A 15,366-nucleotide genomic window follows, 5' to 3' on the forward strand; every position below is an offset into this window, starting at 1 on the left:
GCGAATGAGGAGGGGTTAGAAACAAATGACTGGCTATGCCACACTGTAAGCATAAGTCCTCAGTGTCCCGCAGGTACTTAGTTAACTGCACAAAGGCATCCATCCGGGAGGGGCTGCAGACTACACAGTCTGTATGCTTTCTCTGTGAAACGGCCTGACCCTCCTCACTCTAGCTCTGCATCCCCTTCTTCCACATCTCCCTTATCACCTGATCTCCAGATGGCAGCATCTCTCCCCAGGCTGGGGAAAGGAACAGAACAGTACAGGAACTCCCTGGAGTAGACAGCAGCATACATCCACACACACCCTGGTCATTAGGGAATCTCTACAAATTAGTTGTCTTTTATCATTTGCTGAAGAAACTTGTAAACTCCTTCCGGTATGTTCAGCTGCCTTCACCCTCATTCTATGACTGCTTGTGAAAACACGAAAATGTATGCCTCACAAGCAGCAGCCAAAGCTCAGCTTCAAGCTGACCTAAGCCGGCCAAAGCTCAGCACTGAGGACTGCACACGTCCCCGGAACTTTAGAATCTGAGAGAGAATGACAGAGCTGTGCCAGCAGAAGGTGAGAATTTTACCAATTAACAGTGATGGGCCTGGGCAACCAAAGCTCTTCAATATTACTTTTAAGAAAACAGACAATATAATAATTTACTTCTAAAGATGACAATATTATGTATTTTATTATGATGGATTGAGCAGGTTTGAGAAACAGCTGTTTGTAATCTTTCAAACAATGCACGGCAAAGCATCTTCATTTCAGAGTTTTATTGTGTTGCACTGAAGGAACAGCGGGGCGGTTACACAGTTCTCTCATTCATTTTCGAAAATCTAAAGTACTTGCAAATTCTTAATACCTTGACCACTGGATTAGAACAGTAAGCATCAATATAACCAATTTCCTAGTAAATAATGTCTTACAAATAAAAACCCATTTAGAATAGCTTTAAATGCATTCTTTACAGGTAGGTCAGCATGTTTATATCACTTAGACTTAAGAATTAAAGCAAGTGTATTACTCTGATGGAATGAGGGAGGCCCCTCTCATGCAATACATAGGGATAGTATTCAAGTCGACAGGGACGAGGTCCCACTCTTCTTACTGTTGTGTCCATATATAATCATCTACAGTGATAAGTGAGGAACCTACGATGTTCCCCATGAGTCGGATACACACTTTCAGTTCACCAGAAGCACCTCATATCTACAGCTAACATATTTAGATGGCATTTCAATAAAACCAAAATGAGCCCAACAAGTCCTCTAAACCAAGCTTCCACCGGGCTGAGGGCAGTCAGAAATGAATGCAATCACTCGGAGGGTGATGGCTGTTCCTTAAGAGTGCAAGTCCAACCTGTCAACACCAGAGGTAATCATTTTATATTAATTTATACGTAATTCCATTTAAATTCTTTATCCAAGTAGAACATATGAAAACAGTCTTTCCACAAGCAAAAAATGTGGAAACATTTAAAAAATAAGAAGTCATTTTTTAAAGTAACTGATCAGATTCCGTAGGCTACTCTTGGAAACAGGACCTTGCTAGATAGAATCCCTTCACTGGTGGCGTTTTGCATGCACTTAACTGGACCAATTCTTCTGTGTTGTTCTAAGAGCTCACCAGAACATAGATCATGCTGAAACAAAAGAGAAGAATCAGTATTAATTCCAATACTCATTACAACAAGTCTTACAGACCTCAATCTTTACACAGTCAGCTCACACGTGCTATTAGTGTCACAGGAAGACCACTGACACGCTGTCAGTGTAACTAGCAGGACGCTGGCCTGTTGCCCCTATTTCCTTTCCAGTTTTAGCAAGCAGAATGATGCAGCTGAACCCCAGTGAGAGGCAGAGCTCGTTCACAGAAGCAATCCAAACACCACTCGGGGCAGCGCCTAATCACAGGAGGAGGCATCTCTGGAGATGCGGTCTGTGCCACAGCTGTTAGGTCTTTCCTGGGCATGAGGTCACTCGGCTCTCCAAGCAGCCTCAGGAGGTCGGTGCTCTCACTGGTCCCATTTTATGCAAGGGAATGGTCAAAGGAGGACCATCCCAATCATACCCTACTAAATGGCCCTAGGCAACAGGAATGGGGACAGCAAAAGGTGTACAACCCCCCCCCCCCCGAGGGGCAGTAAATATATAATCTAGGCTCACAAAGTACCAAGGGCCATTCTATATCAACAGTGATATTACAAAGGCACTGGGAGGGGCCAGGAGAGAGGAAATGTGGCCCAAACATAGTGCATGGAATTCTCAGAAAATTAAAAAAAGAAAAAAAAAAAAAAAGTAAAAGGAAGAGAGGCACGGGGGACGGTGCAAAGCCCACTCTTATCTCCAAACGAAGCGAAGAGCTGAGCACACGTGGACTTGTGTGTGGTGCCTTCATGTCTGGGTGAGCATTCTCCACAAATGGACATCTCCAATGCAGCTATTTACACAGGTTTGCTCTCTCAGAAGTCTATTTTACATGCCTACTACATTCCAGCAGTATCTACAAGTTAGCTAAAAATATTAAGAACGTGAAAATCAGGAAGAAACTGAAAAACAGAATTTCACCATTCAAAATCTAGTCACAGCTAAAGGTGAGCGTCACAACCAAAAGGAGAGAACCTATTAACTATATACTTCATCTCTAGGTGCACATAAGACAACTTCACAACACAAGCTTCCTTTGTCCTGTCTATAATGGAAACCAGGATAATAGAGAGACAAATGTGAACAGATAATAAATATAAATTAATAGAAGCTTAATTATTTAACTTAAAATAGCAATTTTTAAAGATTTTTTTATTTTATGTGTCTGGGTGTTTTGCCTGCATGTTTGTCTGTGCACCACATGTGTCCAGTACCCTCAAAGGCCAGAAGGACACATCGAACGCCCCGGAACTGAGTTATAGATGGCTGTGACCCTCCATGTGGTGCTGAGACCAGGCAGGTCCTTGGGAATCAGCTGCCAGGACCCTTACTCCTGAGCCATCTCTCCTACCCCAGTATAACTACATTTTTTAAAAAATATCTTGAAAATTAAAAGGAGAGACCTCTGCAGTACACTTATACAGTTTAAAAAACAATGTCACTGTACTTCACAGGGTCCCATGCTAGTCTGCTGTTGTTTTGATTTGTGTGACATAGGGTACTCTGTAGCAAAAGAAGAAAGAAGTACAAAGCTGGCCCAGGCTGTCTGCAGCTCCTAGGCCTTCCTGCCCTGACCGTGAAGAAGCCTGTCTAGCTTCCTGCGCACTCACCGGGATCTCTTCCATTGCCGTTCCTAAGACAGGGTCACCATGTAAGCCTCAAGCAGTTTCCTACATCCCACACCTGGAACATCTGGTTTAATGTGCTATACCTTCAACACTGGTTCACAACTACTGCAGTTTTGCCACACAAAGGCATTTGGCAACATCTAGAAACATCTATGGTTGTCTTGACTGGGAAGGTTTGGGGTACCACTAGAATCTTGTGGGTAAAGGTCAGAGGTGCTGCTGAACACCCACAACCTATAAAAGTGTTACACAAGAAAGAATGACTCCGTCCAGGGCACCTACGGTACAGAAGCTGAGAAAGCCTTAAAGAGAGGAAATGAGACCAGTACCCTGTGACGCTGGGCCACCTCGTTCATCTCATTCAGATCAAGCAAGCCAGAAAATTAAGGGCAGGACACAAAGTTTGTGAAAAAACATACAGTGAGCAGTAGAACACTATCTGAAAAGATGATAAAGTCATTTAAAGTATATCTAAATATTAGCTCCAAATATGGTAAGTAATACACTTTTACAAACCAATGCAACCCTGTCCTCTCAATACCATTACGTCATGGAAACAGATTACTCTTTACCAACAGTGTGCCCTGACCCTCTTCCTGACATTGGCTTCATGCTACTTGCTGGCCAGAGGTATGCCTGCACAGGGGCCTGCTAGCTCCCTGACACTACTTTCCCCATTTAAGACACCAAGTTCCTCTGCAAGGTGCTCAAATACATAGTGAGACGTTTCAAACTTACCCATATAGGTAGTAAAAAAACGCTAGAAGGTAAAAAGCGAGTTTGCACCATCCTTCCTTCTGACAGTAGGCTAGAATGTCTGCATTCATGATGGTGGTCGGGTCATAGAGGCCAGGGCCGCTCATCACTGGTCTACTCATATACCTGAAACAGACACAGTCATTAGCATATGGGAAGGGTAATGGCCTTCAAGCAGGGAGGGGTCTTTCTTGTCCAGCATTTGCTACAGGGATTGGTTCCAGAGACAAGGCACATTTTTACTTGCAGATACAACAATTTCTTACTTTTATACCATCTTACTCTTAAAACTAGAGACCATAAGAACGGAGCAGCCATACAGATCACATATGGTCTCTGAGATTTCAGAAATCCAGTAAAAACAGGAACTGGAAAAGAGAACTCAGGTGTTTTCCTTCTTGCTTTCTTCCTTTCAGATTTACTTTTATGTGCAGAAATGTGTTGTCTGCATGTATGCATGTGCACCATGTGCATGCAGTGCTCACACTGGCCAGAAGAGGGCATCAGATCCTCTGAAACTAGAGTTACAGACTGTTGTGAGCCACCACCTGGGTGCTAGGAACTGAACCCAGGTCTTCTAGAAGAACAGCTGGTGCTTTTACCGCTGGGCCATCTCTCCAGCCTCAGGTGTTTAACATTTTATCTCAACATAACTTTACATGCCCAGGAGCAGGCACTTGATCCAGAGGCCCCAAGGGTTCATTGCTCACTTGCTTTGCTGCATCCCTGCCCTTCCTACCATGAGGACAGCTTTTCTGAAAGGTTCATTCAGTTACAGACATAATAGCACTTTACATCAAAATATTCTTTTTTTTTTCTCAAGGAGTTCCACGTGGGAGAGGTTTATTATGGGGGAATGGGGGAGTGGTGAAACGGGCAGAAGGGTAGAGAAGAGGAGAGAGAGAGAAAGAGGGAAGAGAGAAGAAGACGGAAGAGCCAAAATATTCTTTAACTTATCTTCTAAAAGAGAGAGATGAGATTCTTACATACCTATTTAAAACAAAGCTTTCAACTTATGGGGAGGGAGAAAAAACTCTATGTGGGTCAGACATTAAGAATATAAACCTATGTAATCTGGTTCTCTCTATGAAGTAGCTAAATGCTTTAAAATATAAAGTAAGCACGAAAAAGACACACATTGTACATACTGATCTATATGAAGTTTAAAACGGGCAAAAGGCATGGAGGTAACAACTTGATGCTAGGCTTAGAAAATGTTCTGAGGGCTAGAAGTGCTCTATCTTAATCTGTGTGCATTTACATGTACATGTGTGCATGAAAATGCACTTGGATGTAAATACACTTGGCTGTACCCATCAGACTTGTATGTGGAACTGTGACTAAGGTTCTTTGAGGAATAACAAAGTCCTACAAGGACACTGAGAGCTCCCTGCTTACTGACCTGAGCTGAGTCAATGCTAAATAACTTTCAACCTTCATGGAGACACACAGTATCAATGATGACTGTATCAACCACAGCAAAATTAAAATTTAATTAAGGAACTATTTTAATTGTATCTAAATATTACCTCCAAATATGGTATGCCAAAAGGGGCATATTGAGGCCCAGGGTAAGCCACTCTGCTGCACAGAGAAACATGACACAGAAGAAAGCGTGGATGAGGTACTCTGGAAGCACAAGCTGGAAGGAAACACAGGCCGTTATCACAGTGCTTGCTCAGAGGGGCAGCTGCTCATCTTCAAAGCAACTGACAACCACGTTTCCATTTTAAAACACCACTGTCTTCTGAGAATCGGAATCAAAGATGCTACTGAGTGTTAGCTCCATATTTGGCTTTTTACCAAAAGTATGATTCTAAGCAAACTGGCCAGAGGATAAGAAGCTTTCACTAGAAAAGATGAGAAATTTAAAACTCAAATTCTTAGAGCAGCCAATTAAATTGCGATTAACATCCAGAGTGTTTAATTACTTGTAGGTAAGTGGAATGCTTGTACTTCCATCACTCAGTAATAATAATTCAAAAATGAAATAACCTGAGCACATGCAACATGATAAAAAAATCCATAAAACAATCTCCCATTTATAAGTTTATGTGTCTTTAAGCCGTTAGCAAAACCAAGAATGCTACATGTACAATATTTAGCGAGTCACATCACTTCCCCCCTCAAGTTGTTCAATGGAAAGCCAACCAGCCAACATCTCAGCACAGCTGGGAGGACACTGAGGCACACAATGAGAGAGAGACACACACTTTCTGCAATGTAGGAGGGAAAAGTCGCAACTCGTAACCATGAAAGGAATTGCCAGGTCCCAGAGCTCCCACTGTTCCGCTGCCTTTGGGTTCCCCTATACCTGCCTGTCCACTAAGCTACATGGCAGAAGACAGTAGGACTGCAAAGCTCTAAAGAAAACAAGCCTTTTGATAAGTAGTGAGGGCAAATTAATTCAAATGGCATAACATGGACTTATAAAATGAAGAAGACTTAATGACTTGTTTTAAATCATTTTTTATCCTAAATGGCTCAGTCTAATCTAATGTGTTATTAAATAAAACATCAAAACTGATGACAGCTCTAGCCAAAATCTCTAAGTCACAGATGCAAAGCCCAATTTATCAACTGGCTTCACAACAGGTTAAAGCAGTGTGAAAAAGGTCCTTCCTGAGAGTGGGCTGCAGGAGAAGTCAGATCATCCATCCCGCACGCTCCAGCCTCTTCTAAAGCCCACACTCCTTCTCCAGTGGAAAGTCATATGGCCACCTAACTTCCCCAGGGCTGGAACTCACACCCACGGTCACACACCCTAGCCAAGCCCTCTTTCACAGAGCTACCCCCAGCCTAGTATCAACGTTTTAATGAACATTATCTTACATAAAATCCTAGTAGAGCCAACTAAGGCACTAACCAGAATATTTGCTACCAATTTAAGCAATATGATAGATAATTAAGATAAGGTTCACATAAGCATATATAGACATGTATGATTTAATTTAAGGTCAAATTTTTATCAAAAGGACATCTTTGAAACTCTAACTACAACCAGAATAGACCAAGAAAACATGCCCCACAGTGTCCACTGGAACTGCTTTCACACGTCAGCATAAATGACAGCTGCTGCCTTCTTCAGCTCTAGAGCCTAAGACCTAACAAAACTAACTGCTTTGCAACTGCACTTAGACTGAGGTGAGGAGAGAAACTTGAGACTCACAACTCCCCGGTGCTCCTAACTTATCCTTAGAGAGAGCACTACCACAGGCCCTGCAGCTTCTACCCCTCCTGCTCCTCCTCAGAAATGTCCAGAACATTCATGATGTGCTTCTCACCAATCAGAGCTTTGCGGGGTTTCTTTTTTTTTTTTTTTTGGTTTTTTTTTTTGTTTTTTTTTCTCCCTGTGTAGCCTTGGCTGTTGGTTGTCCTAGAACTTTGCTCTGTGGACAAAGCTGGCCTTGAACTCCTATTCACCTGCCTCTGCCTTCCAAGTGCTAGGATTAAAGGCATGCATCACCTCCACCTGGCTAAAATCAGAGCTTTTCAAGCATTCAATTACCACAAAATTCATCCTACTCACAACCCAAAGGTCATCTAAAGCCTAGTATCTAGAAAAAAATACTTCATGCAAAACATGGCTGAAATGATTAGTACTGAACCCTGAAAAGCTCTATTCCCTTATTAAGTTTGCATTTTTAAAAGTCCCTGTCTTCCCCCGTACTTTGGCAGAACTGTAAAACAAATTGTAATAGGGAAAACTGTCAGATGCACTGCTCATCAGCCAATCATCGGCACCCTATGCAAATCCAGCTCCCGGCCGGGACAATGGCCTCCCCTCCTGGAGCTGCAGTCGGCTCAAGCACTTGTCTTTTCTCAGTATGATTTTCTTTCCATTAAGAAAAGCCAGAAATCACACACTATCTGCTACAATAAAATGCCTCCCTCTTAAGGTTAAAAATTACGAAAACACAGTTTAAATGTCAAAAATCAGGCTGTCTAGCGTATAACTATGGTCTCTGCCTTAACCTCTCTGACATGGTCAGACTACTTGTACCTCATAGAGCAACTCAACCTAGTGTCCTACTCATGAGAATAACTTCAGGGACCTGAATAAAAAGCTGCAGGGCTAACGCTTCTGTGCGGAGCCTGGCACCCAGAAGCGCTCATGTGACTCTAGCTGTAACCTCATCACGTCAATGTCCGACATGTAAACTGCCAGAAAACACAGTATACTATTAACAACTTAAAAGATCCCAGCTTCTGACTTCTTGACAACTGGTTTTAAGGACCGGGGCAAAGATGTCCTACAATGCACACCTGTCACTCTCCACCACAAAGCATCTTCCCAGGCTTAACTTCCTACAGCAGGGAAGCCTGTGGTCAAAACTTGTGGTCGTCCCTACATAGCCTTACTGTAAAAGGTGTCTACATTCACCTGAGAAACAAGGAGAAAGTAGCAAGCTAGCTTCCGGGGGCTTCTCCAAGTCAGAGTATAAGGATGCAGGGCCATGGTCCCCTCCTATCCCGCAGTAGCTTCGAGGGTCAGCTGCTGCTTTCTAATCTGTTGCTGTATCACAAGCAACTCTTTAGCTTCTGACCAATCAGGCAAAATCAAACCTACACACCAGAGAAGAATCTTTCTTCAGATACCAAATATGTATTTAAAAACCAACCCAAAACACAATGGAGCCAAATTATCAATAAATCTATCACAGGCCAACGTAAGACAGACCTGTTTTAGAAATCTGAGGTAAATACAATATACTAGAAATAACCACATAGGCACCTGTATACAAACTGCTAGCTACAAAATTCTGGCATCTTGAGATCAAAAGATAGCATCTCCACAAACAAGATTCCGAGCTACAAGCACAGAGCTGACACAAAGGCTGAGAGAGCACCTGCACACGAACCCAGTCGCCACCAGACACATAAAGCTGAAACTAGATTCGGCAGCTAAGTCCACACTACAGTCCATGTGTCCAAGTCATGGGCTGAGAATAATTTCCCCACTATTAATGTCATTTTATATTGACCAACTTTCAAACATTGTGCTAAGTAATTTAATACAGATGTGCCTATGGCTGTAACATAAAAAATGCATAAGCATTTAACAGCTTTCCCTACTTGACTGGGCCAGCAAGCAAACATTTGCATAGAATGTGGAAGTTTCGTGAAATCATAAACCTCAACAGGCAATGAACAAGCACTGAGCGCAACGATACAGAGACGAATGCCCTAGCCCTCCCCGCCAGGTGATGTGGCATTCAAACATTCAACTAAAAGCAGTACACACCTTTAGTGCAATTTTGACTCTTTTAATCTTTTTGACCTTTTCAACTGTCTTTGGCCGACAATGTAAAAAGCAGATTGGAAGAATGTTAGTATGACAGCTGACAAGATCTCTGGCAGATTAATAACACAACAGTCAAGTGTGACAGGAAAGAGAACTTTATTCTGCCTACTTCAAACATACAGATATATCATGCTACTGAGAATACTGGCCTTTTTAAAGTGATATCAAATTAAAAGCAAATAGGTTTTTAAATCTAAAGATGAAAGCAATGTCATAACTTACAGGATTCAGGGTATTACACTGGTCTATAGGGTTCTTGTAGTCAGTCTTCAGTTCATCAAATGCTATGATCTAAAATAGAATTAGAACATTTAGGACCACTCACTTTAATAGAAAGCAGCAACAAGCCTGCCCCAACCATCAAAATATTACTAAATAAATAAAGGTGTAACAACACTTTAGCACCAATTTAGTCACACGAATGTGCTAAAAAGAATGAGAATCAGATTAAAGACCTGAAGACATGTCATCATGACCACACACAATTGTCTACATCATGACTGCATCATGATCAGATCTTCTGCACCCACCGTGACCTTAACTGCAGTTTACCCAATGTTTCCTGGCAAGCTGCTTTCTCTGCGTGACCTGAGCTTTTCCTACTGATACAACTATTTAAGCACGGTTTCCTTTCCCCTGAACCACTGCCCCCTTGCTGAACCCCTCCTTCTGTAGCCATTCCCCGTTTTCTTCGGCAGAGATTACGGTATACTTGTCTGCAGCTCTTCTCTTGTAACCCACCAGTATGGCATCTCTCACTCTGAATCCTGCATCTGCATGCATGTTTGTCCACCCCAATGGAGTGTGTGGCCTCAGGGAGAAAGGCCACTTGTAATCGTCTGTGCAGCCTTCTCCCGGGGCTCAGTGTCCTGGGACTCTAGAGTGGACTCAAACAATTCAATGTATGACAGCTCCGCGTGGATAAAGCTGAGCTTGCCCATGCTTCTAGGAGAACATAACTTTAATCCTAAGTGTCTCCACACCCTTACACAGACCTTCAAACAGTCAAAGGTGGGGTCCGTACCACCTGTGGCATTAACTCAGGTGTCAGGAGTCAAGGTGGAAGGTTTGTGGGGACCCTTCAGTTGGTGTCCCCAGCCACACCCACCTCTCTCTTTAGATGTGCGCTACTACAGCACTCCTCACTGTCACGATCAATAGTTACCTATTTCTAGCTTTCATTGTGCTCACTTCAAGTTCTTGATCTCAGAAGAGCACAGGTTTCTCTTAGTCTCTAGGAGTGTATAAGATACACATCTTCTAACCCTCTGTATTAAAACCCCTAACGAGAATAGGAGATAAAAATAACTGAATATTAAAATGTACATCCAAGGAGGGTAGGAAGTTGAGAGGGGGAGGCATGGGAGGAGATGGAAGAAGAAAAAGAAATGGAGGGAAATGATACAAATTTAATTATTTGAAAAACTAAAATTAAAAAAAAAATTTTTTTCAAAGCCCCCTTGCTCACGCAGAGGCTACACCAGCACTCGAGTGTCTGGTTCCCTTAAGAGAATTGAAGCTCTAAGGAACTCCCCAGAGAGTCCAAAACAGCAGAAATGGGGCCTCAAACCAGGTGTGGAGTCAGCTAGACAATTTACACCATACCTTTTCACTTGCCTGAAAATGATCTTTTACAGCTTACAGCTCACACATGGAGGAGAAGCAAAGAGTGCAGCAAGCCACAGGAAAGCCTCCCCAGGGACCCCATTTCCATGTGACTTTTTTAATCATTCATTCGTTTACATCTCAAATGATATATATCAGTCTATTACTTCTAGGTCTACAAAAATAAAATCATCTTGACTTAAAAAAAAATTTAAAAAATGTAATATTCACAGCAGCAAAAATTTTATTCTGTACGTTACTATGGCTCAGGGTCTAGAATATTAATGTGCAGCACATTATTGAATAAATGGAAGCTTTAAAAAATAGAAAAAAACACTAAAAATTGTTAATGTACAGAAGAATTCAACAAAAAGGATTTCCTTTGTCACCAATTTCTAACACAATAAATGTTAAAATTATAAATGTGTAGTTTGAAGGAGATAAGCTTTGATCAGTTATGAATATTAACAGTCAGGTACATCATATTGTGTGGGATACATTCCTAAGTCTACTTTAGTAACAGAAACTCAAGACTCATAACTGCAATACTTGTATTTAGCTGGTTAAGGTTGACTCAAATAAATAACATTAACATACAGCCATCTTCGAAGGCAGGACTTCATGTAACTCAGAATCAAATGCAGAAGGAATTCAGGATCCTGTCACTATGTCCCCAGTGCTGGGATCACACGTACACCCCATGCCTAGTTTATGCAGTTTCTGGGGTGGGATTTATGCAGTACTAAGAAGTGTAGGGTTTCGTGCACGTTAGGCAGGTACTTGGCCATGAGGGCACACCCCTAGTCAAAACTAACTTTTAAATTGAACAGTTTCTTTCAGCTGGTTCCTAGGGATCTTTTGAGTAAAAAGATTGCTGAATGGTTTTCTAATAATGTACAACAGACATATAATTAAAATTATTTTCCCCAAAGTACAGTAATTATCTGAACTAAGGAATCTCTAAACCTAAAAGCTCTCACTAATCTGTGGTACAACTTTCTTTAAGCCTATAACAGGACTTAAAATTATCTATTTCACCTAGACACATTCCTTTCTAATAAAATAACCCATTTAAAAAAAATTGCAGGTGTTTCTTAAACCAAACACAGAATGTGGAAAATGTGGGGAAGTGCCCAGCTCTCTTCCATTAATCTCCACCATTCCAGAGGACATTTATAAAAAGAGCAAATGACTTAAAGTTACATTTACAGATGAAAAGGAGCCAGACACTTTAGCTTCATCGGAAACAACAATGGGGCCAGCTCGTAAGCTATCTATCTTCCTGTTCTTCCACCAAAGAGCAGAAGATGCTCTTCCAATCTTTAGTTAAAACTAATGAGCATTGTGTGAAGTAGCAGTTATTTCTGACAAAGTGAACACCGGACCCCAACTGCCCATCCATAGGCAAAGAGGCTCTAAATACAATCACACTGCTTAGCAAGAAGGACCCGTGGTATCTATCTACTTCGGAGACTTCTGCAACCATTTAATCTGCTGCCATTTAATCATGCACAGGATAGTGATGAAACCTGACTTAGTATTTACACGAGGTTGAACTCGCCCCATCATTCAAATTATGCCATTATTCCAGAAAGTACTGGGAGGGTAGAAACAAATGAGCTCAACTTTTGAGAATTGCTGATCTCCAGAGAGCTCTTTCAGTGGTGCTAAGCGGTAGAGGCACCCAAAGTCTGTCTCAATAGACCTGTCACCAGGAACAGGGCGCAGTAAGAATGCACGTCCACCCTGCAAGGACATATGAGGAGCCAAAGGTTTCTGAGGATTTTCAAAATCAAATTAAAACTCCTCCTACTAAATGGTTATGCAGCCCACACCACAGAGGTGGCTTGGGAGGCTGGCTCCTGAAAAGCTCTCGCGATCCAGGTATGACTTCAGGGGAAAACTCGGAGATGTGGCCAACGAAGTAATCAATCCAAGCTGCCTCAAAGTTCACCAGGAACTCGTCTCCCAATCACGGCGTTCTACTAGAAAATCGCCCATCGAGTGCTGCAAAGCAGAGTTGGAAATGCAGCGAAAGTAACTTACAACTATCCGATTTTTGGCCGTGCTCCGAGGAAGCCTTAAAAGGAAATCGGTAATTCAAGGATAAAAATTAAGAAAACTTCACGCCGAGAGCCGCCGCTCGGTACGCACTGGGCATCCTCCGAGACCGGGGACGCGGACAAGGCGTCCGCGCGGGCCCGGCGTAGCCACGGAGCCGCCCGCCTGCCCGCCCCGCCCAGCCCTGCTCGCGAATAGCGGAGCGCGGCCTGGGCCCGCACGCGGCGGCGTGGACACCGGGACCCCGCACGCCAGGCCCTCCGGACCCCTGGCCCGGGAGCGCGCAGCGTCCACGGCCCTAGCAGCCCGGCCATGTCCTGGCGCGCGCCGGCAGCCGGGGCCCCGCGCAATCCCGGGCCCGGAGCTGCAAGAGGCTGCGCCGTCGCTCGCCCTCTTTCCCCCCTGCCCCGGCTACTCACGTGCCAGATGGCGAAGAAGATGAGCGCGGCGGTGAGCAGCAGCGCCAGCATATAGCAGAAGGCCGCGAAAGTGAACGCCATGGCCTGGGAGGAGCTGCCGGGCGCGCCGGGGCCAGCGGAGAAAGGCGGCGCACGGCCCTCTGGGTAAAACCATTCACTTCCCCCGGCCTCAGCCTCCACCGCCGCCGCGGCCTCCTCCCGGCGCGCCTGCGCAGAGGGCCGCCCGCGCGAGCGCCCCCTGATGGTCGGAGTTTGCGTGGCTCTTCTGTTGTCTGCACAGTTGATTTTTGTCCTTCATTCTGTAGTTTACTCTTTGGATAGCCATTAAATGAATGTCTAGTTTGTTCCAGAGACTAGTCTTCTGTTTGAAATGCAAAAGTAGATTTTAAAAGTGCCTGTATCGAAAGGATTTAATCTACTGTCAGGAACGAGCGACTAAATGCTGTTGTAACTCTGTAAACTGGTACCTGTGCATGCTATGGAAGGTCAAAGAAGGGCACCCGGCCCTCTTGGAAGCTAATCTGAGGCTTCTATGATTAGTGTAGGAAAAGAGAAGGGAGTGCTAGTGATACAGGAAAATGGCTCAAATGAGCAAAGGGCAGAGGTGGAAAAGGGAAAAAGAAAAGGACAACCGTGTGTCTTGGGTACAACAGCCATGGATCTGCTAGTGGAACTTGGGTGACAGAGCTCTAAGACCTCAAACCACAGAGTAGCAAACTACACTCAGTTCAGGAACTCAGCTTTACACCCAGACCCCGGCTTTTCAAACTTTATTGCTTATCACAAGATTTGAAAGATTTTGTTTTTCTCAGTGCAACCCTGTAACATCATAAAGACCACAGATTAGAAAGGCAGTGGTGGAGAAAAAGAAACAAAACCAAAGTAAAATTTCTACAAAACAGTTTCTTTTTTTTTTTTTTCCAGTGGTGGCACACGCCTTTAATCCCAGCAGTTGGGGGAGCAGAGGCAGGTGGATTTCTGAGTTTGAGGCCAGCCTGGTCTCCAGAGTGAGTTCTAGGACAGCCAGGGCTACACAGAGAAACCCTGTCTTGAAAAACCAAAAAAAGAAAACAATCATTTTTAATGCTGGCTGCAATCTAGGAAACCAGTTCACCACCTACTAAGCTGTTGATGATGATAGAAGGAAAACTCTTCAAGGCTTTTAAGCGAGAAAGGCACGATAAATTTGCATTGAAATGTGTTCACAGGAGCAAACTGTAGAGAATGGTTTAGAGGGCTATGACCAGCCTGTCTGAGACTTTCTGCAGTGGTAGACATAATGCTCTTCTGGAATATAGCCACTGGCTACATGTGGACACAAAGTGGCTAAGATGGCTAAGAAATTGAACTTTAAATTCTGCATCACTCTAGTGGATTAACATTTATTTTAAAGTTATGTTCATTGTGTGAGCACACACCCAGTGGTTGGTGGTGAGTGGAAGAAACCCTGAACCAGTGGTCTGGGAGAATGTGTGCTATTGGCTTGGGCACTAAATCCTCAGATCCATGGGAAAATGGCAAATGCCACTACACCCCAGGCTCAAGGAAATGGCAAAACCTTTCTCTAGTCTGTGTGGATTTTAATCTCCACCACAGCCCCACCCCACCCCACCCTACCCGACCCTATTCACTGCCTGAAGACTGCTCCCTGCAGAGACTGCACCTACTAAGATGTATTAAATCTGCCTCCTGGTTCAGCTGAACGCAGTAACCCTTTCTCCCTGTTCCTATACGAAATACACACACCAAGCTTCCAGGAAGCTGTGCTTTCGCCATCCAAAAGCCCAGCCTACCTGGGCTTTTACCCAACTGTTCCTGTATGTGTGTCTGTCTTTTATCCGTTCACTGGACACCCCAGCCATTTCTGGAGGCCGTGCAACCACGAGGTATGATCAGTGAACAAATCACAGGAATCGGTTCTACATCCCAGGGACAGAACTCAGAGGTCA

At 43.6% G+C, this 15,366-nt stretch overlaps 1 protein-coding gene across 2 annotated transcripts; it reads right to left on the reverse strand.

The window, feature by feature from the left end:
- Nucleotides 1-753: 753 nt before the first annotated feature.
- Nucleotides 754-13,601, reverse strand: Cnih1 (cornichon family AMPA receptor auxiliary protein 1). 2 transcript variants are annotated; one of them, XM_029541913.1, is made up of 6 exons: nt 13,418-13,601; nt 9,555-9,623; nt 9,273-9,320; nt 5,557-5,669; nt 4,010-4,153; nt 756-1,639 (listed from the first exon to the last, which is right to left on the reverse strand). In XM_029541913.1, exons 1-6 carry the CDS (start codon nt 13,496-13,498, stop codon nt 1,612-1,614), a joined length of 483 nt encoding a protein of 160 aa, XP_029397773.1. In that variant the 5' UTR covers nt 13,499-13,601; the 3' UTR covers nt 756-1,611. The 2 variants fall into 2 exon arrangements, with proteins under 2 accessions (XP_021058994.1, XP_029397773.1); XM_021203335.2 differs by lacking the exon at nt 9,273-9,320 and having other exon boundaries at nt 754-1,639; nt 13,418-13,597.
- Nucleotides 13,602-15,366: the final 1,765 nt, after the last annotated feature.

This window comes from Mus pahari, chromosome 8 (genome assembly GCF_900095145.1).
Source record: "Mus pahari chromosome 8, PAHARI_EIJ_v1.1, whole genome shotgun sequence".
Taxonomy (NCBI): domain Eukaryota; kingdom Metazoa; phylum Chordata; class Mammalia; order Rodentia; family Muridae; genus Mus; species Mus pahari.